At 28.2% G+C, this 24,973-nt stretch overlaps 1 protein-coding gene across 1 annotated transcript in view; it reads left to right on the top strand.

Moving 5' to 3' along the window:
• Positions 1 to 24,973, top strand: part of LOC117173807 — a 70,466-nt gene that overhangs the window by 39,764 nt on the left and 5,729 nt on the right. Inside the window, exons 9-10 of the mRNA XM_033362449.1 lie at positions 13,566 to 13,677; positions 23,429 to 23,785. Of these exons, the coding sequence (XP_033218340.1) occupies positions 13,566 to 13,677; positions 23,429 to 23,785 (469 nt within the window). The remainder of the gene's footprint in view (positions 1 to 13,565; positions 13,678 to 23,428; positions 23,786 to 24,973) is intronic.

Raw genomic sequence — 24,973 nt, 5'->3', positions numbered from 1 at the left:
AGCCCTACTTGCCAAATCGCAAGGCGTTCCACTTTCAATAGCCGCCCAGGCCCCAAGTACCAGCACCTCTCCTGTCCTGGAGAATAGCCATCTTCTGCTGGCAAGTCAAAATGCCTTGATCACGAGTCAGACCAGTCTGATTAGCCAAAATGATCAGAGTCTAACGATGAGCCAGTCGCAGGCCCCTACTAATCCAGAAGTGTTCCTCGGCCTAGCTGATGTCGGCAGCGTTCCTGCGCGAAATTCCGGAATGCCTATCACTCCCACCCATAGACCTCGACTGCAGACTCCGATCCATGCGTCGCCGATTCATAGAATAGTTCGAAGACCCTCCGTCGACTCGGAAGGCTATTCGTACATAGATTTTAAAGATCCGGACCTAGAGACGCGGAGACATCCTCTACGAGCCAATCGAACTCTTCAGAGGCTTGTTTCGAGCTCGAGGACCGAGTCTGTGGACTCTGAGGGCTATTCATTTATAGATCCGGTTTATAGGCGAGCCCCCGGCGCCGCGAGAAGAGTTTCAACTGACGGCACTGAGGAGGAGGTATGTCCACTTTGCACGATGCAGCAAATTCACAACCTCCTCAACAGGCCCGAGGAAATCTATCTCGATATTCGTGACACGTGACCCAGACCCGTCGAATTTCCCTTCCAGATGACCTGTCGGGACAGAGCTTGATGGGGATCACGTGATTCGCGAGCAACTTCAATTCAGTTGATGGAAAGAGTAGTTTAAAATTCGTGGGATTTATCATTTGTAGATTCAAAACTCTCTGGGTGCGTATCGGTAATTGGGTTGGCTAACTGTAGAATAATCTAGATCATTCTGGATTTTAGATTATTCTAGATTCTAGATTATTCTAAATTTTAGATTATTGTATATTCTGGAATATTCTAGATTGTTCTTGATTGTAAGTTTCATATTATTCTAGATTATTTTAGATTTTAGAATATTCTGGATTCTAGATTATTCTACATTCTAAAATATTGTACATTCTAGAATATTCTATATTCTAGATTATTATACATTCTAGAATATTCTACATTATTCTATATTCTAGAATATTCTAGATTATTGTACATTCAAGAATATTCTAAATTAATTCTATATTATTCTAGATCATAGATTTTTCTAAATTCTAGATTAATGCTAGATTATTCTACATTCTAGAACATTCTAGATTATAGATTATTCTAGATTCTAGATTATTCCTCATCCTAGAATACTCCAGATCCTAGATTATTCTAGATTCTAGATTATTGTTGATTCAATATTATTCTAGAATTCACAAGCTCGAAATGCATCGTTATACAATCATTAAACATCGATAATGAGCACTCAATTACCGATATTAATTCTGAAATTCAAATAAATCAGTTTCAGATCAATGCTAAGAGGAATTCAGAAGTAAAGAGGCTAAAAATATGAAGAATTTCTTGAAATAAGTTTAGATGAATGGAATATTTTTAGCCTTTATCATCTATTCTGAGATTGAGGGCGGGGGGAGGTTTGGGGAGTTGTCCTGATCTTTTGTGTCGTAGCGTTCACTTCCGAATAGAGTACCTTATATCTGGGCCAATAGCAAATCAGCTGAACTTGCACCACTCGCCTTCGAGCTAACACATTCAGACCAAGTAGAACTTTCCTCGCTAGCTTGCTGATTGCTGATTGTATCCAGTTCAGGGGTTGCGTCTGAAGACTATTATGTTGGACAATTTTGTCTAAAATTTCAGATTATTACAAAAGAGAGTTGTGTAATTATATCGTACATATCCAATGATCGCGGCGTTTTTTGAGACAATCTTACATTCCCGCGATAATTTTTCCCTGAAAGGGACAAGTAACTGAAGACTTTTTTTTTATTGTCTTTCAGTAGGGACAATTTAAGGGCTCACAGGAGGACTAGTCAGTATTTATTTTGGCATTCTTTGCCGTGCTCGCGCAAGATTTACAATTTAAGAGAAAGAGATTGAGAGATCAATTTACCTGATGTTGAATTTTTTCGAAATGTTAACTTTTTCGGTGTGAATTGAAGGGACCTTGTTTTTTTTTCTTTTTGCGAGGGCACGGTGATTGAAGAGCGAGAATTTAAGGGTTGTAAATAATCGATGATAGAGTATTGTAAATAGTTGAAAGAAAAGAAAAGAAAAAATGGCAAGCGAGTAATGCCGATGATTATACAAACGAGGACCGTTGGCAGAATTATTCCCGTGTATAAAAAAAACAAAGTAATTTCTGTTTCGAAAGTAAAAGTATTTCTTGGATTGAATCGAAGATTTTGGCAACGGTCCGGCCTAGATTTAGTCCGCGAACAAAAGAGGTACAGTTTCTAATGTTGTAAAAAGTCGACACCGCAGATGATGATGATTATTATTATTATTTTTCCTTAGTATTATTATTTATTATTGTTAAAGCCTTGTCGATTTTTGACAAGGTCGTACACCATTTTGTGTCTTGTAAATATCGAGTGAGTGTGAGACCGAATGTTCGAATGTCGTGTGCGTATAAATATGGAGGAAGGCGAAGATGAGATTAAGAAAATAAAATTACTTTGCTGAAAAAGTTTACGAGGAGTGGTTATTGACCCGGTCCACAGATCCCATCCTTCATCCACATCCCTATTGATCAGATTTAATTTTTAAGAAGAAAAAAAAAATAAGATACTCTTAAGAAAGGAGAAAATTGAATCTTCAATACAGAAGGCAATTTATTTTTTGTAGATAAAATGAGGAGAAGCGCGCGGGAGGAGAAAAAAAATACCAATTGCTCCCGAAAATAAGTGTAACTCGTGGACACGGAATAACCACTTCTGTGTTCAAACTTTTTCTGGGTAAAATGCTCCACTTTTACGTTGCTTAACTCTTTGAGGCAAATTAATTCAATAAGATTCCTCTTACCGAAATTTACCAACATATGTGGAGAGTTTTTAAATAAACAATTTCTGGCGAGACAAATGCTCAGAATTTAAGCTCGAACATTTGTTGTTTAAACAAATATATATCTTCATCACTATATATATTTTGACAAAAATATTCCTGAATTAAATGAATAAATATTTTTTTCAATTGCAGAGTTGATAAAGATCAGGAAGTCAGGGAAAACCTGAGAGAGGAAATTATTGAAAAAATAAAGTTGAAGTTTGAAAATTACTCTCTTTCGGTTGAGAATTCAAACTATTTTGTTGAAAATTCATCTTTTTTAGTCGAATTCAACTATTTTTGGTATAAAATTAAGATCCTTTTGGGCTCAAAATTTAATTATTTTGTTAAAAATGATGTTTTTCAGCTGAAAATTATTTTTTTAAACTTTTAACCCGTACACATTTGGTTCAAAATTTATCTTTTAAAGTTGAAGATTCAAATATTTGGTTTGAAATTCCTGTATTTTATTGAAAATTCGAATTTGTGGGAGAATATTAAACTTCTTGGTGACTAATTTCTCTTTTTTGCTGAATTTTTTTTTTTATTTAAATATTTGATTGCAAATTCATGTACTTTGTTCAAATATCGTCTAGTTTGCTAAAAATTCACCTTACTCGTTGAAAATTTATCTTTTCTGTTTAAAATTAGTTTTTCTTATTTAGAATAAATTTTTTCAACTGAAAACGTAACTGTTCCATTTTTTGTAAAAAATTTATCTTTTTTCGATAGAAAGTTTAGTTATTCTATTTTTCTTAAAAATTCATCTTTTTGGTTAAAAATTAATTTCTGTGGTTGAAAATTTAACTAGAATGTTACGAATTCTATTCTTTTTTCGTTGAATTTTTATTTTAATATCTGAAAATTTGAATATTTTATTTTTGGCAGAAAATATACCTATTTAGCTGAAAATTCATGTATTTTGTTAAAAAGATTGAATTTTTTTAGTTGAAGATTTATCATTTGACTTGAAAATTCTCTTTAACTGTTCCATTTTTTGTGAAAAATTTACCTTCTGTTATAGAAATTTTATTTCTTCCGTTAAAAAATGTTCTGTTTTGTAGAAAATTTAACTACACTATTTTCTGATAACAATTTCTTTGGTTCAAAATAAAAATTAGTTAACAAATTTTTTTGTAATAAAACATTCATTTTTTGGGTTGAAAACTCCACTATTTGGTCAAAATACATATTTTTTGTTAAAAATTCATCACTGTGATCAAAAATTAATTTATTAGGCTAAAAATTCGTTTCGTTTTATTTGAAAATTATTTTTATTTAACTGAAAATTTAACTATTACATTTCTGATTGAAAATTCAAATTTTTATTTGAAAATTAATTAATTTTGCTGAAAATTTTTTTCGCTTTTGTTTTAAATTTATTTTTCTAACTGCAAATTCAACGATTCTAGTTTCGGTTTATAAATGTATCCCTTTTAGTTAAAAACTTATGTTGGATTGAAACTGTAACTTTTCTGTACAAAATTCATGTTTTGGGTTGCAAATTCCACTTCTTGGTCGAAAATTCATATTTTTCTTTGAAAATTCATCACTTCGATTAAAAATTAATTACTTTGGCTAAAAAATCGTTTCTTTTTATTTGAAAACTAACTGCTTTAACTGCAGATGTAACTTCCATTTTGCTGAAAAATTTATATTTTTAGTTGAAAATTAATTAATTTTGCTAAAAACTTTTTTCGCTTTTGTTTACAATTTAATTTTCAAACTGCATATTGAACAATTCTAGCTTTGGTTGGTAAATTTATCTTTTTTTTATGAAAATCCATAAATTTTATTAAAACTGTTTCTTTTTTGTAGAAAATACATCTTTTGGGGTGAAGATTCCACTATTTGTTCAAAAATGTATATTTATTGTTGAGAATTCATCACTGAGTAAAAATTAATTAATTTGGCTGAAATTTTATTTCTCTTTATTAAAAAATTTTTCTTTAACTAAAGAGTAACTATTACATTTTTGCTTAAAAATCTATATTTTTTAGTTAAAAATTAATTATTTTGCTGAAAACTTTTTCGCTCTTATTTAAAATTTATTTTTCCTAACTGAAAATTGAACTATTCTAATTTTGATTTGTAAATTTATATATTTGATTGAAACTATCTTTTTAAGTAGAAAATTCATCTGTTGGGTTTAAAATTGAATTATTTTTTTGAGAATTCATTTGTTTTGTTGGAAAATGATTGTTTTAAATAAAAATTTGATTCTTGTATTTTTGGTTAACAAATCATTTTTTCTGATTAAAAAAAACACTATTTTGTTGAAAATTGTTTTTTTTCTTGTGGAATATTTTTTTTCTAATGTTTTTTTTTTTATATGAAAATTCATGTACTTTGTTGAAAATGAGTATTTTGGCATTCAATTAATATTTTGGATTGAAAATTCAACTATTTGTTTAAAAATTCATATTTTTGGTTGAAGATTTATCATTTTAGTTTAAAATTTATTTCTTAGGTTCAAAATTGATCTATTTGAATTGAAAAATCAACTAAAAAGTGTTTCAAATCTATTCAGAAACAAAATTTTTTACATTAGTATTATTATTGTTATTCAATAATATGTTGTCTATTACTTTGACTTCTATCATTTAAATTTAACGCTCTTTCCAATTTAAAGCGATATATTTTCCCGCGAATTTTAAATAACGTAATTATTATTAACAAAGATGGAAAATACGATTCTGTATATCCTAATTCAAAATGCTTATAAATGCTTATAAATGCTCATAAATGCTCATCAAATTCTCAAAGCACATGAAGGTCGATCATATTCTCGAGCATTTAAACTCTTTAGAACTTAAGTTTTGGTGCTAAATTTCAAAATTCCGCAGACACAAACCCCAGAGGTCGGTAAGAGGAATCTGAATTTAGGTTGAAAGGGTGAAAAGTCTCTCCGGAAAAAGACGTATGTAAGCGAAAGCAATGACAAAAACGTAATCGCGAAAAAATGGAAGTAGAAGTGTGAAGCAAAGGGTGAGAGAAAAGGCAGAAACGCGTTTCCATTGTGCTACTTCACTTCTGCTCTGGGAGCGATTGCCACCCACTCTTGACTCTCGGTCGAAAGATATCTAATTTCGCAAATGGACCCAGGCCGATATTCCAGCCACCGAAACCAGTTTCTGCCTACTTCACTTTACCAGAAAAAACGGGTTCTCCTTTTCGTCTTTCTCTCCTCCGGACGAGCGTTCTTCTCGCACTCAAAAAAAGTGGTATAAAATCAAAATTAAGTTGACGGACACTCCATGCCAAAAGACAAATATCTAACCGATTTTTTTATCATTTTTTTTTTTATTAAAAAACTTTTACACGTACAAAAAATAGAGCGCTGATAATTTGTTCGAAAGAAAGTTTTTGTCACATTTTCTATTTTTGAAATTCGTGTCAATTCTAGATTTTATATTATTCTAGAATATTCTGGATTGTACATTAGTTCTAGATGATTCTAGATTCTAGATTCTGGAGTATTCAAGATTTTAGATGGTTCTAGATTATTCTAGATTTTTTAAAAGTGCTTTAAAACCTTTAAAAGTGACAAGTTTTCATCGATGTTTCTACCGTTTGGCTTAAATTTGAACATAATAATTAAAAATATTAATTTAAATGTGAGATCATCCGGTGAATCTAAATATTGAGATCTGAATCAATTTTGATCATGCTTATTTTTTTCTTTTTGAAATATTTTCTCGCATTTTTTTTTAAATTTAGTCTGAAAGGATTGTCCGAATTTTATTTATTTTAAACTTTTTTTGTCACTTCTGCAGAGATCTTTGATATAAAATGTTTAAATTACTTTTCTTTTACAGTAATTCAGAAATGATTTATTTTGAGTGGAAATAAGTTTTCCAAAGTAAACAAGTGCTAAAAAAAATTTTCAGCTTGCAAAAATTATGGGATCAAACTCGATCAACACATTTTTAATAATCAAACTCATTCACTGCAAAAACTTTTTCTTTTGACGCAGTACAGTTTTAATTAAAAATTTTTCACATTTTATTTATTTTTAAATTAAAGGTTTAATTCTAAAAATAAAGAATTTCGAAAAATACATTATTAATTTGAACCATTTAAATAAATAAAGATTCGATCATTTTTTATAAAAAAATTTAACGCTTGAAATTTTTTAAATAATAGTTCAAGAAGGCATTTTTCAATTAAAAAAATGAGAGTTTTTATTTTTGATACTTTATATGTTTTTTACATCATCATTAATTTAAAATATTTATGTTTGATGTATTTATAGAAGTTCGTTAATTGTTTGTTGGGCTTAACATAAAGCTTTTACATTTAATTCTTTGGAATTCATAGATAAAAAAAGATAAAATCGTAAAATATTGTAACATCTTTATATTCAAGTAGCCTTCTTCTTAACTGATACATAAAATTAACATTTAAAAAATTTTCAAGGCTGTGCAGAACCGTGGAAATATGTATATTTTAATTAACAAATTTAAATGTCTTACAACTAAAAAACAATCTATCAGAATTCTTAAATCATTTTCACCATAATGAATTAAATTTTTCAAATTAACGAACATATTCTTTATGTTTTGAATCTAAGAATCTTAAATTTCTATTTTTTCCTAGTTCGATTTTTGTCATGAATACTTGATAATAAGTTTATCATTTCTTTGCCTCAAATCTCTAACTATCCTGTTGTTAATTTTTTTTATAATTTATTTTTTTCAAGTTGAAGCCATTCTTTTTTTTATTATTATTATATTATTATCAAAGTCTCCTAAAATACGTTTTTTTTTAATTAAATTTTTTTTGAAGTGCTGATTTTCAAGAATTATCCAAAACAAAAACCTATGGAATTTAAAAACCAGCACTAACAATAATTTTATTCATAATTATAAAAAATTTCAAATTATTAAAAAAATTAGAATGTGCAACATAAATTATTTCATTAGTACAACAAATAGAAACTTGAAATCGTTGGAGTCCTGTCCGATTTTGTGACTGATGTAATTTTTATCAATATTTTTTTGTTTATTCACTTATAGAAAATGTCCGACAATTCTGAAAAACTTCTAAACTAGTATGAAAACTTTTAACTTAAATTTTTTTTAAATGATGCAATATTCAAAATGGGAAAACCGATAAAAGTTTTTCTGAGGAAACTATCTTAGACTTGTTGCTTATGCCGGCCATTGCTTCGGGTACAGACATTTCCGTACAAATAGCCGGACGTGTAGACACTTCCTATTATTTATCGGGGAGGTTTTTGTATTCACTTTCTAAAATAGAGAATTCTGGAGATCCACCTGTTGTCCTCGTCCTGATTAGAAGGATCTGTACGTCGTTGAGGTTCAATGGGTTGTTTGCTTCGCACGAGCTGACGACGTTTGCAAGGTGTCCGGACTTTAGGCCTAATGCTATCATCACAGTAACTAACAATTAACAGCCACTAAATTGCACCTTGTACAACCTGGTTTATAGGTGCGTATTCGCCTTGCTCTCAAAGCCTAACGACCAAATACAGCGGTCTTCAAACTTAGATTCACAATAGAATCATGTTAAAAAGCAAAACAAAAATTAGATAAAAATCGAGACTTAAAGTATTCTCTTAATATAAATCGTAAAGCCGCGCTTTTATTTGCTTTTATTTGCTGATCTGGTAAATTAATGTTGAGGGTTAAATTCAATTTGGATTAATTAGCCAGGGACTAGGGCTCGTGGGAGTTTGAGAAACACTGTTAAGGGACGTAACCAGGATGGACAGTTTGGAGAACATCAGGCAGGTTAGGCGTGTTAGGTACAAGTCATTAGCCTATGCACTAGAGGCTATTACCGCATAGCCATATTGCTTCCTGGTGCCCAAAGCCTCAGGGAAAGTTTCTCATTGGAAGCTGTAAAATCACCTGACAGCTTGTCACTATGATAAAAATGAGCCAGCTGTTCAAAAGGCAAATTAAAGTCCACTTTAACAACATCTGCTTATTATTCTCGCCTTATTTTACATTTTCAATTTAATAATGATTTCTTTCATTTGTGCATTCCTTTGAAAAAAAGCTCTGCGATTTGAATTTCGCGTCAAACCGACCTCGCGATTTGAGGTTATGTTTAAGTGTGGTTTTCACATTTAAGGGCGAAGTTCAAATAAAAATATATTTTTTTCGCTTCAAGGTTCACGAATTCTATTTTCTTTTGATAAATTCAGACTGGTAATTTTTTTAAATATATTGTTTTCCTGCATTTTTATGTTTGATTTTTTTGCGATAGAGACTTCCGGTATATTGTAACCACATATTATCAGGAAGTACTCGAACCTAATTTGTGTAATCGGTACAATCGTGCTCCAGTATCGAGGGTGACAATTGCCCTCTTCCAGGTCGCATGATATTGACGCGAGTCTGATAAAGTAATTGCTTCCTACCCACTAACCGCAATTTTGAATTGATTCACATTTTATGAGAAACATAAAAAATTATTTTGAAGAAAAAATTCGGTTTAAGAATTGGGCTGTTAAAAATAACTGAGCTCTCACTAGATTTATTTTCATCCAACTTATATAACGAATAAACTTTCCGTAATTTGAAATGGCGAATTGTTTTTATGAATCGTATAATTTTTATAGTCATTTTCCTACTGAGCTCAGAGACAGGTAAACTCTCAAAGTGAATTAAAAAGATAAAGCTTTCAAAAGTTTAAAAGTGTATAAAATCCTCAGCATCTGGTTGAAACTTTATAACTTAAATATATTTGACTTAATAAGAGGAGAGATGTAACTTTTTTTCATTTCCGCATTTATAATAAGTCAAGGGGTTTCAGTAAACAATTAAATAGATTTGGTAAATGTTCAAATTCAAATTTCGCGCCAGGGGGGCGTTAATATAAGAGCTTATGTTTATAAGTGGCTGTCCAATTTTGGCTCGAAATTTAAATCTCAAAAGATTTTTTATTCGTTTTGAAACGAAATCTGGCACTCGAGAGTCGGTTTTAGGCAGTAAAAAGGTTCTCTTCCGGTTGGATAGGGTCGATTTAATTCAATATCTAAACGCATTTAGTAATTGTGAATAGGTGGGTTGGTATCGACCAATTTCTGAATTAACTTTTAGTGGTTGGTTGAATCCTAGGCTGTTCTCACCAAGTCCGCTTTTCGCAGGCTTGAGCTTCGGGGGTTAAAGGATCTCGAGAGTCTTTAAGGGTAGGAACGAGTTAATCGCCAAGCGGATACACGCTGAAAGCGTTAAAGCTCTCCTCGGAGGCTGCGTTTTACCGTGGTTTTGCCTTCACTTGACGATATTTTCCCTTCGTCCTCGCGAATCTCACGAGTTTCAGCTCTTCATGGCTTTAGAGGGAACCAAAACACTTACAAATTAAAACTGTTTTTGATCCGAAAAAGGTCTTGGTTTAAGCTTTTCGTTATATTATTTGTGGTTAGTAATTATTCTGTGTTTATTAACAATTTTATACTTCACGACTCATTCTGCCGAAAGATTTTTCCAATTAAAATTTATTATCACTTTTGCAAGAAGCTTTTAATGCTTCGTAATTTCTTAATTTATAAGCAGGAGAGCTCTTAAGATGTTATTTTGAAGTTTGTAAAGATTAAGGACTCTGTTGGAATTAATGAAAGTGTAAAAGTTTGGAATGCTGAGATTATAAAATGGAATGGATATTAATTAGAGGGAGATATTTTTAATTAAAAGACTTTCTTGGGAAGTAAATTTCAGGACTTGCAAAATTGAAATTTTTAATTTTTCTGCAGTTAAAAATATTGAGGTTCTTTTAATTAAGATTTAGAAGTTGAATCGATTTAATTTTAACAAGTTTAGAATTTTTAATTGCAAATAGTTTTTTAAAATGAAATGATCAAATTTTGAATGCTTTCATTTGACACAATACAGTTTTAATCAATAATTTCCTGCATTTTAATTATTTACAAATTAACGTTTTAACTCTAAAAGTACATAATTTAAAAAATACTTGATTAATTCGAATCATTGAAATATTGATTAAATCATTTCTTATAAAAAAACTGAAAAGTTTGAAATCTTTAAAATAGTAGTTCAAGAATAGTATTTTTCCTGTTGAAACTTTGCAATCTCAAAATATTTTAAATCGAAATACTTTTAAAATTTCTAGTCTTCAATTTGAAAATTGTCGAAAAGGAAAAGATGAATAATTATTTTATTTTATTTTGTCTACGTCAAGACTGAATTCTTACCATTTTCAAAAATGAGAGCTTTTAGTTTTTTCCAATTAAGAATTTAGATCTTTTATAACTGAAAAAAACGTTTACAATGATTCCAGAGTAATTTTTACAGTAATTAATTAAATCTTTTAATTTTTGCTAAATGTTTTTAAATTTTATTTTTATCAAGTTGAACACATATAGTGGCAAAAGGGTTTAATATTTTTAGCAATTTTTTTAACTCTATTTTTTAAGGCCGCATCCTGACAAAAAAAGACACTTTTTAAACCTGACAATTAAGGAAAAGCCAGCAAATTTCATTGATTAGGGACAGCTAGAGAAAAGTAAGAGATTTTGAAAAAAATTGCAGAAGTCAGTGAATTTCTGTAAGAAACATTTTAAGTAACTGGCAAGAATAATAAATAAAAAATTTAATTTAAAATAGTTGTATTCAGTTTATAAAAGATGCTACATTAAAAAGGTTACAAGATCAAATTTCTAGTTTTCAAATATTAATGATCAGAGAAAATGAAAAATTGTTTAAAGTAAAAGCAGGGAAAGTGGGGAAATTTTGAAAATTAAGTTTGGCGCCTTTTCTGATAAAATTTCCAACAAATTTTGAAACTCTCGGAACTAAAAAAATTAAAAAATATAATGTTCTTTAATATTACATTTTATATTTAATATAATGTTTTGTATTTATTTTATCAGAAGTTGTAGCGCTTAGAGTTTGTAACCAGAAAATTCAATTTTTTAAATTGCAATTGACATCACAAATTATTATAATTACAAAAAATTAATATAACAATAATAATAGGAAATGTCTTTTATTTATAAGTATATTCTACTTTTATATCATTTTATTTTACTATTTCTTTACGCTGAAATTTTTTTATTCGCAATAAATATTTTTATCTCGTATGAAAATAATAATAACCAAAATATAAACGTTCGATGGGGTGGGTGAAACTATCGAATTTTGACTTATCAAATGCCAACCATAAAACATGTTCTTTTTTTAATCAGGCAGAGCCTACGATTTTTGGTCTATATTATAGCAAGATACTACAGAACCTTGAAATTACAATTTTTTTTGTAAGTACAAAAATGATGGTAAAATTTTTTTATATAGATATTGTGGCGATAATTAATAATAAAAAATAAAATATTAATAAAAATTCATTTTTATCATGTTAAGTTTGTTTTAAAATTTGTAAAAAAGGAGTTTTTTTTAATCGCTGAATGAAATTTTTATTTTAAAATATTTCAAAAAATGTGAACCGAATTTTTAATAACTGGAAGTGAAGGATCTATATATTATTTTCAATTAAATCTCAAACCAAATGAGTTTCTGCTTTTAATTGTTAAATATCGGGATTTTGGAGGGGTTTGATGAACTGACGTCACAAACTCAATTTTTTTTGAAAATCTATTTAAGTTCTATTCAGAAATTTAAAAAAACTCATAGTTTCGCAAATTTTCAAAACATCATAACTTGGTAAAAAAATCACTGTTGTTAATTTTACAATAATTTTTGCGCTAGTAGAAAAAAGTGGAAAATTCAAAAGTAAATTTTCAAGGCAATGGAGGCTTGGTACAATATTGACACAAAAAAATTGTATGCTATGTTTATCCCAATTAGAAAAGGAAACTTTTTTCACAGTCGGTATTTGATTGGTCAAAATTCGATAGTTAAAACCTGCCCTAACTTTAAATTAAATTAAGAAAAATGATAATTGTCTAATAAAAAAATATTTCTTGTAATATAAGTGATGCACTGAAAAAAAACAATTATTTCATATGTAACAAATGATAAAAAATGAATATTTTGGCTAGATTTACATAAATGTAATATATAATCAATTGCAGTAAAAAATTTGAATAAAAAAATATATGAAAAAAATTTCGGCAGCAGGAATCGAGCCCGGACATTCTGGTTACAAACAATTGCGTGGATTTTTTCAAAGTTGTTTTCCTCAATGTTTTCCCAATCTTTGATTCTTTGATGGCAATTTTCTCCACTAAAATTCCCCCTACTTCAATATTTTGGAAAATTGTTTCTAGGGACCAATTTGGAGGCTATTTCGCAAATTTTTTCCTATTTTTGAATATTCGTTGATCGTGCGGTGAACACGCAAAGCCACTTTGGAAGGTGAGAACCGATGTATGGCAGATCCTGCTTAACCTCAGTCTGTAGCTCGAAGCACATAACACGATACAAAGTACGGTAAGCCAACAGTTTACAGCGCTAAGGAGCTTTTCCTTATTCCTTATACGGTAGTTGGCAAGCACCATAGAGATACCATCATACCATCGTGGTACCATAATACGTGTACACATTGGGGCCTGTTTCCCAGCCGAAAGCCAACATACGATTCCCACACGAACAATACCTTGCACGATCACACAGACACAATCCATAGTAATTTATATCTTTAGTGCACGTGTGGACGTTTTTATCCTCTTCTAACGAAGCCCTACGTATCTACAGATGCTGGACGTCAAGGACGGCGGCAGAGGGGTCTTCGTCTGCAGCAGTCCTGGACCGGATCCTTACTCCTCTCAGGACCTCTACAATCCCGTCTATGAGGAACTCAGCAATGGTGAGTGGAGAACATTTTTTATTTATTTTTATATTATAGGATCGTCTAGAATGTTAAAAAAATTCGCGGTCATCCATCCGAGTATTATCCGCGACCAATGCTGCTTAACTTCTCTGATCGGAGAATTGTCACTCAACTTTCCAACCGAAATTGATAACAGAAGGTGGATTGAGTTTTCAAAAACTACAGGGGAACTATAACTAATAATAATAATAAGCTTCAAATGCATACACTTTATCAATTTAATCAAATTCTTTTCCTCGATATTAGTTTTGCACTTCGGATGAAATGAGTGAATGATAAAAACCTTGATGAAAAACTTGAACATTACTTATTTTCAACGACTTTGTTCAAAAATTCTGATTTAATGTTTAGCTCTTCAAGTTTAAATTCCCTAAATTTTGAAAGTTTTCATTTTCGAGTTCAAAATTTCTCAAGTTTTTATAGATATTTGCATTAACGGTGTCGAGCTACTTTTCTCATTTGATCATAACTCAATCGCAAATAATAATAAGAAAAATGTTATAGACAGTTTTATTAGTAATGCATTCAAATTCTAGGGAAAAAAAATTATTTTAAAAAATGTTAATTTTTTCATCTGTTTAATTATCAAACTAAATTTTATGTGCCATTTTAAATAATGTTTCCAGCAAGCTATTTTTCCGAAAAAATATTAAAAATACGCTTTGATATGTTTCAAAGCATCAGTCAAAAAGTTCAAAGATTTTTTTTCAAAAACAGAAAATAAGGGTGCCACCAAAATTTGTGATGTACTTTAAAAAAATCAAACGAATGATTAATTCAAAAAGATATATATCCCGAAAAACAGGTTTTAAAATGACAAATAATTTTTGTTCTTCAAGAAACAAATAAAATTAACAATTTTTGTTTTTTCTGGAATTAAAAAAAACACGCGAATAAAACCTGTTCAAAATGTTTTTCTTTATTGTTATTAGCAACTGAATTATGGTACAAAAATTAGCTCGAAATTGTTAACGCAAATATCTAAAAAATTTAGAAGCGTATAATTTTCAAAATTTTTATAATAATTAAACTTTAAAGGTTCAAGATCATTAATCACATATTCAAGTAAAAAATTTAACTTAAATTAAAATTATGAAAATTTGAAATTTCTAGAATTTTAATTCTGAATTATAATTTGAATCCGCAATTCAAAAACAGCTTAATTTTTCAGGCCTTCGAACTAAAGAAATTTTTTTAAAGCATAAATCCGAAAATATTTGGTTTGAAATTTCTTAATTTCGGGGAGTTTTAGATTCCAAATTTCTCAATGATTTTACTCCGTTTTAGATTTAATAACATATTTAAATTTTCAAAATTGATTGGTTTTAATTTTGAAATTTCAAAATTTTGGAAATCGTCGAATATCAAATTGAAAGACTTGATAGTTTCACAAAATGTTCAATTTGAAAGGATCTTTATTTTAAAAAATTTTATTCTAAATGCCTTCGAAATATGTGTAGAAAATATAAAAAATAAAACAATTTCTGGAATTCAATCCATAAAAAATATGTTATTGTAAAATTTAAAGTATGAGTAATAATTTTAAACGAAGCGTTACAATTTAAACAATTTGAAATTAAAATGTTTAAAATTGTGTTATTAAAAATAGAAATAGATATAAATTAAGCATTATGAAGTTGATATCTCCGTAATTGAATTTCTTTAGTATTGAATGTTTACCATTTTAGAATTCTGAATTTTCAATACGAACGCTAAATTTTTTATTAAAATTAAAACGGTTGAGTATTTAAAATTGTTCATTCAGAATAAAAAATTTTTAAATTGATTTTCAAATTGCTTAAAATAATAGATATGTGTAAGTGTTGGAGTATAAAAAAGTTTTAATATCACAATTCTTAGTAACGCAAATTGTTTTCAGTTTAATAATTAAACTCGGATTTAATTGATTTTCAACGTTCCTTAGTAGATTTTTTTTCATTTTTAATGTTTTACATTTAAAATTAATTTTTATATTCAACATTTTTTTAATAATCATTCAATTTTTCAGTAATCAAAAAATTTTGCATAGTTAATGTTGAAAATTACAGTGAATTTATTTTTTGATCATAGAAAAATTTGGCTAATTAATTTTAATGCTAAATCGTAATTTTTGTATATGAAATAAGAATTGAAAATTGTGAAATTTTAGAAGCTTTGACTTTAAAACATTTAATTTAGTTTTTAATTTCAACATCATTAATTTTATTTGCTTTGAATTAAAAATGTATTTCAATTCAGAAGCTAAACAATTTTAATTATTCAATTTTGAACGATTTTAATTCGAAATCATTTTAAATCATTTAAGTTTCAAAATTGTAATCTGTAAAGATTAAATTTCTATTATTTTAAAATTGTCCTGTTTTCGAAATTTTTACCCGCAATTGTTCAATTTTTAGATTCTTTAATTCAAAATAAAATTGTTCATGTTTGAGCGCTTGGAATAAAAAATTATACAATTTTAACTCCGTCCGATTTTCAAATGTGAATTCCTTTTTATTCGATTCGAAATATTGTCCTTGAGTTTTACTTAATCGGCATAAAATTTTTGGATTTGGTACGTTTTCAATTAAAAATGGACGAATGTATATTTTTGAAATTTAAAATCACAAATTATTAATTATTGTTTCAAAAATTGTTTAAACTCAATTTTCAAATTTTGTTACGATGGATTTAAAAAGTGTTGATCTTTTTAATGTTAGGAAATAAAAATCCAGAAATGTGAACGCGCCCGTGAATTGACTCCTAAAAAATACAGCTTTTTGTTGAAAATGAAGGATTTAAACTGAAAATTTCACGATTTCATTTTTGGTTTAAAAATATCGCTTTTAGTTGAAAATCCAATTTTTTGGTTTAAACATCATCTACGTAGTTGAGGATACAACTATTTTTCTAAGGATAATTTTTTTTGCAACCGTTGAAGATTCATTTTTTGGTACAAAATTCATGTTTTATAGTAAAAAAAAAGTCATATCTCTTGGTTGAAAATGAACTTTCTCGGTTAAAAATTAAAATAAACCAATTAAAGTTAATAAAAATTGAAATCACGCTCTACCTAGAAGAACTTTTAACCCAAATTCTAAATCGATTTCTAATTCTATTTAGAATCGAGAAAGTAAAATTAACAAAGTTTTCTTTTTCTTATGTGTTAATTGAAAGTTGTGGCCGCAATGAAAAGATTTCTACCAACTTTTTCACTTTGGTCGGTTTCAAAGAAACTGTTAAAATCCCAGGCTATACAAATTGTACATCGAGAGGTGAGAATTGGCTCGGAAAACATTCGTTGACCCAGTAACAACCTCGAACAGGATCGAGATCAAGATTATTCCGTGCAATTACACGGAATCAGTCGGATCGAATTAATGGTGCTATTGAATTACCTGAAATTATCGGAACTTGAGGGCCCACTAGGGGGTCTATATATCAATCTTCATAGATGTACAGATCGTTACTATTATATTATACCTTACATGAATATCAATCAATCAAATTATTAGATTATTATTTTTTAATGATAAAAAATTTCAGTACCAAAACCGTTACTTTGGACAAATGAATTTTGAAAAACAAGAAAAAATCTGCCTCTGTCCGGATTTGAACCAGGAACGCCACTATCCATGAGTGGAGCATTTAAATTGATTAATGTTATAAAAAATTCGGTGTTAAAAATTGTAAATGATTTATTCACATGGTATTTGAATATTAATGGTTAGGGAAAGTAAAAAATTGGCCAGGGAAAAATTAGGGAATTTCGAAACAAATATTTTGTTGCCATCCTGAAATAATATTCTTGTTTGTAATTAGAATATCCTAAGGTTATATTTCTATTGTTTTTTTTAATTTGCTTCTTCCCGACGATTATATTATATTTCTTCTAAAAATTCAACTGTTTGGTTGAAAATTAATCATCTTTAGTTGAAGATTCAACTATTTTGTTGAAATTTTTTTTTTTGTGGTATGAATTCAACTATTTTTCGTTAAAAATAAAAAAGAAGTATTTATTGAAAATTCATCTGTTTGGTTGAAAGTTAATTGTTTTTGTTGAAAATAATTTTTTTTATTGAAAATTGAACTATATACTAGTTAAGGTTAATCGTTTCAATTGAAAGTTAATTTACCTGGTTGAACTACTTTCTTCAGTTTTTTTTAGTTAAGGGTCATTATTTTGGTTCAAACTTGAATTATTTCGTTGAAAATTTGTTTTTTTTTGCTTAAAATTAATTTTTTAAATTGAAAATATAAATTTTCCATGTTTGTTGAAATTCGATTTTAAAAATTCGTTTTTTCTCATGAAAATAAATTTTCTTCTTAAGTCTCCTGTTTTTGGTTTAAAATGCAACTGTTCTGTTAAAGATTAACTTTTTTGTTAAAAATTCATATTTTTGGCTTGCAAAATTCACAATTTAGATGAGCATTGTTTTTTAGTGAAAACTCGTTACCTGTTAAAAATTGTTCTTTTTGGATGAAAAAATCATTATTTCAGTGAATTATTCATCTCTTTTACATAAATTTAAACTTTTTTGGTTGCTATATTAGCTATTACATTTTTCGTTGAGAATTCATCCTTGTAGGTTGAAAATTCAACTATTTAATTATTACTGAAAATTCCACTTTTTGGGACCGCTAATTGAAAATTTATATTTCTTGATTTAAAATAAACTTTGATGTGGAAAATTCATCTTCAGGGGCTTACAAGTCAACTCTTTTTTAAAAAAGTCGACATTGAGTCTAAAAATTCATTTGTTTCGTTACAAATACCACTGTTTTTTGTTGAAATTCAATCTCTCTTTTTTTCTAAAATTCAAATATTTGGATAAAAATGTATCTTTGTAGTTAGAAAATGTAAGTATTTGGGTCAAGTATCTATTATTTTGCTAAGAATTTAATTTTTGTTTACTTCAAGTTTTTTCGTTAAAAAGTAATTTTTCTGTTTTACTTTACTTTGTTTATAAAAGATTCTGTGTTACAAATATTTAAAAATTAAAATAGCTGGTCTATGAATATTAATGGTCAGAAAATGAAAAATTGGTCAGGGAGTCAAGTGGACCCAAAACTTATTTCCCGAGATTTGAAAGTAGATTGCTCTGATGATCTTAATTTGCATTTTCAAATACATAAAGCGGAGAAATCAGAAGCTAAATTTTAAATAAAGTAGAAAATTTTAATCAAAATTCAGGTTTCAGTTCAAAATATTACCAAGATATAAATTAATTTTAAATTCTAGCAATTTTCTTTAAATTTGATGAAAGATTATTGTTGGGCGAGTAAACTTTATGGTTAAAATAGTTTTCGAAAATTAAGAAAATTCAGGGAGGTAGAGGATTTTGAATTTTGAGCGCTGACTTTTTCCTTAAGACCCAAATTTCTCCAACCACTGATGGAATTTTAATGAGTTCTTGCAGGTTAGTTAAAAGCTATTTAATGCAACTGAAAAATCTACAAAAAATTTAAAAAGATACTCAAAAATAAAAAATCTTGATTCCATTTTTCGCTCAAATACAGATTAAACTTTTTTTTTTTAAATATTGATGTTTTTTTTTTAAAAGGAAAATTTGGATTTTGAATGAAGGGCGAGCCTGAAAATTAAAAATCGTGTAACTCCATGAATTTGCAAATTTTTAGAAAACCATTTGAAACATGAACTTCACTTACCCAACACCAAATTTTTACTGACACAGAAATAGAAACTTGATTTATAGAAATTTTAAAAGTGGAATTCAAAATAATATTAAAAATAAATTAAAGGTACCCTGTGCTGTGTTTAAGTCATTCTGATTCAAATTTCGAAATAAAGAATAAGCCACGAAAATAATTTATTCGACAATGAGTTAAAATGCTAACTAAAATTAAAATTAAGATTTAAGCCAGACTTGGTTTTAATATATCGAATTTAATTACTAGAAAAGAAAAGTTAAAATAAAATTCAAACGTTAATAATGCATTTTTCAAATTGTAATTTGAATTAAATAAAAAAATAAAATTCAAATTAAGATTGCCTCCTTGCAGATGAGACACACATCTGAGATTCTAAGGCTTATCTCAACTGATGGGATTCTCTTCGTTTGGTCCCAAGAAAAGGGTACACGAGTGTGTTTTTCTGTCTGCCCGTGTTCGTCTGTCAGTTAAGAGTTGTTGGACTAACACGAGCTGAACTGGCTGAACTTTGTTAGCTAACACGAGCTTGCAAGCGACACCTTTTCGCCATATTATCCTCCTTGCCTCTCTCTAATTACTCCTTCTTCTCAATTCACTCAGCATTCCTCTCTCTCTCTCTCTCTCTCTCTCTCTCTCTCTCTCTCTCTCTCTTGATCCTGGCCTCTACTGACTCCCCCCCCCAACCCTTCCCCTTCGTCACACTGAGTGACCTTTGCACTAAGAGATAAACGTGACACGACCTCTAACTTATAGTTCCCATTAGGCAGACAGCTAATTAACATAAAGATGAGGCTTTCGACATTTGACAAGCCAGCTGGAGGGGATTCAAGGGATCGTTAATCGAATGTAGGAATATTAGCCATCAGGCTGGGACCATTTGCGAGAGTGGCGAACAATCAAATTGTCATTTCCGATGACAAGAGCTCATTACTTTAAGGAATCTTCCTAAGAAAATATGTTGCCAGTTTAGGGGGAGGGGGGGGGGGTTTGACAAAACCTGTGGTTAGTAACGTGAAGGGGAGGTCCCAGTCAAAGGAACGTTACACGTGTTAGTAATTATTATTGACGTTAAGACGTTTAGAATTTAGGCATTTTTTTTCAAAAATTACATAAACGTTTTTATTACGTTGCCAAAAGATCCTTTTTTTTCTTGGTTGAGAATTTAAAAATTTTTTTAATTTAATCTCTTTTTTTTAATTCATTTTTTCTAGTTGAAACTTCAACCTTTTGTTTGAGAACTCTTGAATTTGATTCCAAATTCATCTTTTTGGATAGAAATTTAACAACTAAGTTTTAAATTTAAACTACTTTCTTAAAAATAAAAAAAAATTCTTTCTTTTTTAAAATTTGAACTTTATGGTTGAGACTTCTTCAATTTTATTGAAAATGCATCTTTTTTTGGTAGTAGTGTTTAATTTGGTTACAAATTCGTTTTTTCATTTGGTAAAAAATTCATCTTTTTTGTTAAACATTTAACAACCAGGGTTTAAAGTTGAACTGCTTTCTTAAAAAATAAAAAAATAAAAATTTTTGTTTTCTTTCTTAAAAATTCAACTTTTTGATTGAGAGTTTTCTAATTTTAATGAAAATTCGTGTTTTTTGGTAGTAAATAATTATTTTTCTTTAAAAATGTATCTTGTTTTTTTTAATTTAACTTTTTGGTTGAGAATTCTTGAATTTTGTTAAGAATCAGTTTTTTTGTAGTAAATTAATCTTCTTGTTTATGTTTAAAAATTCTTATTTTTTTAGTTAAAAATTTAACATTTTGGTTAAGAATTCTTGAATTTTTAAAAAATTAAAATCAAAATTTCTTACTTTCTTAAACATTCTAGTTTTTGTTTAAAAACTTGCTTTTTTTGGTACTAAATTAAATTTTTTTATTTATTTATATTTTTTAGTTGAAACTGAAACTATTTGGTTTAAAGTTCTTGAATTTTGTTAAAAATTTGATTTTTTCGGTAGAATTTTTTTTCAATTTATTTTTGTGATTAAAAATGTAATAACTAGGTTTTAAAGTTGAGCTACTTTCTTCAAAAATAAAAAAATAAAGATGTTTTTTTTCTTTCTTAAAAATTCAACTTTTTGAATGAGAATTTTTGAATTTTAATGAAAATTTGTCTTTTTTGGTAGTAAATAATTATTTTTCTTTTAAAATCTATCTTTTTTTTTTAATTTAACTTTTTGGTTGAGAATTCTTGAATTTCGTTAAGAATTAGTTTATTTTGTAGTCAATTAATCTTTTTGTTTAAAATTCTTATTATTTATTTAAAAAATCCACTTTTTGGTTCAAAATTCTTGAATTTGATTGAAAATTCGTTTTCTTCTAGTAGAAAATTAAACTTTTTGTTTAAAAATTATTATTTTTTTAGTTAAATATTTAACTTTTTGGTTAAGAATTCTTGCATTAAAAAAAAATTAAAATCAAAATTTCTTAATTCCTTAAAAATTCTACTTTTTGTTTAAAAACTTGCCTTTTTTGGAACTAAATTAATGTTTTTTTTAATTTATATTTTTTAGTTGAAACTGAAACTATTTGGTTTAAAATTCTTGAATTTTGTTAAAAATTTGTTTTTTTCAGTAGAAATTTTTTTTCAATTTATCTTTGTGGTTAAAATTTTTAAAACTAGGTTTTAAAGTAGAACTACTTTCTTAAAAATAAAAAAATATTATTTTGTTTTTCTTTCTTAAAAATTCAACTTTTTGGTTGAGAATTCTTGAATTTTATTAACATATTGTCCTTTTCGGTAGAACATTATTCTTTTTGTTTCAAATTTCATATTTTTGATTGAATATTTATTTTCCAAGTTTTAATGTTGAAATACTTTAAAAAAATTAGAAACAAAATTTCTTTCTTTCTTAAAAATTCAACTTTTTGTTAAAAACTTTTGTCTTTTTTGGTACTAAATTAATGTTTTTGTTTAAAAATGCATCTTCCAAAGTTGAAAATTAAACTTTTTGGCTCAAAATTCTTGAATTTTTTTAAAAATTCATTTGTTCATGGTAGAAACTTAATCGTTTTTTTTTTAATTAATCTTTTTTTGGTTGAAAATTTAACAACTAGGTTTAAAACTTGAACTATTTTCCATAAAATGCATTTTTTTTTAACAATTCAAAATTTTAGTTAAAAATTCATCTTTTTGGTTGAAAATTAACCTGTTATATTGAAAATTCCTTTTTTTTTGGTTCAAAAATTACTTTGATAATTGAAAACTTACCTATTCCATTTTTGGTTGAAATTCAGTTGTTTTTTAATCAAAAATTCAAATTTTTGTTAAAATTGTACTATTTTGTTAAAATTAAATTTTTTTATTGGTGTTGAAAATTAATCTAGTTTAGTTTAAAGTTCAACTTTTGGTTTGAGTGTTCTTGTATTTTGTTGGAAATTCGTCTTTTTTGGTATAAAATGAACTTTTCTATCAAAATTTATGCAATATAAAATGCTTCATTTCGTCTTGAAGGTTAAAGCATTGAGTAGAAAGAAGAATCAACTATTTCGTAGAAAATTTCTTTTATTTATATATAATTTAAAATTATTGTTTTTAATTAAAAGTTTAACTATTCTATTTTTGGTGAAAAACGTATCTTTCTTAGTTTAAAAATGCAATAATGACCGGATTAACTGTCATATAACATTCAATAAATTTTTTATTTGTATTGTTCATTTATTACCTAAGTTGATCATTCACAAACAGTCACATAGACAATATGGGGATATTGGCACCTTGATTAATCTCAAGGCTACGTTACATTACGGGGGTGGGGGTGTTTCAAAGTTGGAAACGTAGGCCATGGGTGATCCCTAAGTGTATTTAAAATATTACTTAAAATTTCCGGACTCGGTAGAAGACTGTTCCGATAGCACAAAATACAGACTCCGAACCTGACACTTACTTTTCTGCTACTTTTTGTTTTTTTGCTGAAGACAACTTTTCTGATAGCTTTTTGAGCATTTGAGCGTGGAAGATTGAGTGGATTGAACCATTTCGGATTTATTTATTGTGAAAATAAAATTGAGAGATTGATCAGCAACCAGTCAGGAGCAGGCAAAGAAACTAATCAGTAGGTCGGATTTCAGGAGACCATCCAGAGACGGATGAGGAGAGTGAATTAAATGCAAGGAATCGGTTACACAATCGTCACCACCACCACCACCATCATCATCATCATCGCATCTCGACCTCGAAACCAGTCAGCGAGGACGAGTTTGCTGAAGATGAACTTTCAGTCGGTGAGCCTTCAGAAGCGAGGATGCTGACCTCAAATGGACCAACCTGGGGGACGTGTCCAGCGGGTGGCAGGTTTCCAAGAGAACGAAGGGGCAGAAGTCCAAGGAGCTTAGATAGACGTAGAAGAGACAAAAACCACGATGTCGGCGAGTTTCACGAAGGCATGCTGCTGGACGCTTTACTTCAGCTCTATCCTAGCGTTGCAGGTAGGACCAGAAAAAAAGAGATTTTCAGTTTCCAGAAATTTTGGCTATTTATTGCTATTAGAATTAGACAGGTTTTCAGAGAATTTCATTTTCAAGATTCCCTGATTGTTCCTTGGCTCATTTTTCATTGTCCTTGATCATTAATATCCGAATACCAGCATTTTAATATTGTGATACAGTCAAACCTGGATTTAATGTCAATTTTGGGGCTGAACGTGACATTAAATCAGGGGTATTCTCGTCCATCCCCGCCGCGCGACGTCAATTCTCGAAAACACTTAAATTTATCTAAAAAAAGAATTTTAGAACCAAAAAGATGAATGTTTAATAAATAAGGATTTTTCACTCAAGATAAATAAAGGTTTATTTAAATTGTTGAGCCTTTAAGCTAAAAGACGCATTTTATCTAAAACATGTGCATTTTCAAACCAAAATATGACTTTTTAGCAAAAAATTAATTTATCCCAAAACTGATGCATTTTTACCCAACAAACATTAAATTGAAGAGCGAGAAAATTATTTTTTAGTAGAAAAGGAGAATTTTAAACTAAAAAAGATCAACAATAAAAAAGTGGAAGATAGATTTTCGGTTAAAAAATGAATTTCAAACTAAAAAAAGGCTTTTCGAGTAAAAAGTTACATTTTTAACCAAAGACATAATCCTTAAAAATAGTTAATTTTTAAAAATGTAGTTAATGTTGTTGAATTGTCAATTAAAAAATATTATTTTGTAACGAAAAATATTCTAGAAAAAGAATGACTTAACAAAGTGATTCAACCAAATCTTTCAAACAAAATAGTAGGATTGAATTGATTTTTTAAATTTGATTCTAATTTAATTTTAATTTAAATTTTTAAATCAAAAATATAAATTTTCGAACAAAAAATAGTTGAACTTTATGTTAAAAAAGATTTCAGTTAACTTTTCACGAGCAAAATATGAATTTTTAAATAAGAAATAAGTTTCTAAGAAAAAAATGGAATTTTCAATAAAAAAGACGAAATTTTAACCATAAAGGATGATTTTTTAACAAAATTGTTGAATTCTCTACACTAATAGATGCATTTTTATAGAAAAAGGATGAAATTTGTCCTAAAGTAGATGAATTTTTATTTAAAAAAACAAATTAAAAAAAAATAGTTAAAGTTTCATCCAAAAAAGATTCCAGTTGACTTTTTAAGATCAAA

Source organism: Belonocnema kinseyi, chromosome 5, assembly GCF_010883055.1.
Source record: "Belonocnema kinseyi isolate 2016_QV_RU_SX_M_011 chromosome 5, B_treatae_v1, whole genome shotgun sequence".
NCBI lineage: Eukaryota > Metazoa > Arthropoda > Insecta > Hymenoptera > Cynipidae > Belonocnema > Belonocnema kinseyi.
Note: the sequence above shows the minus strand (reverse complement) of the source record. Positions and strands in the feature narration are given on the sequence as shown.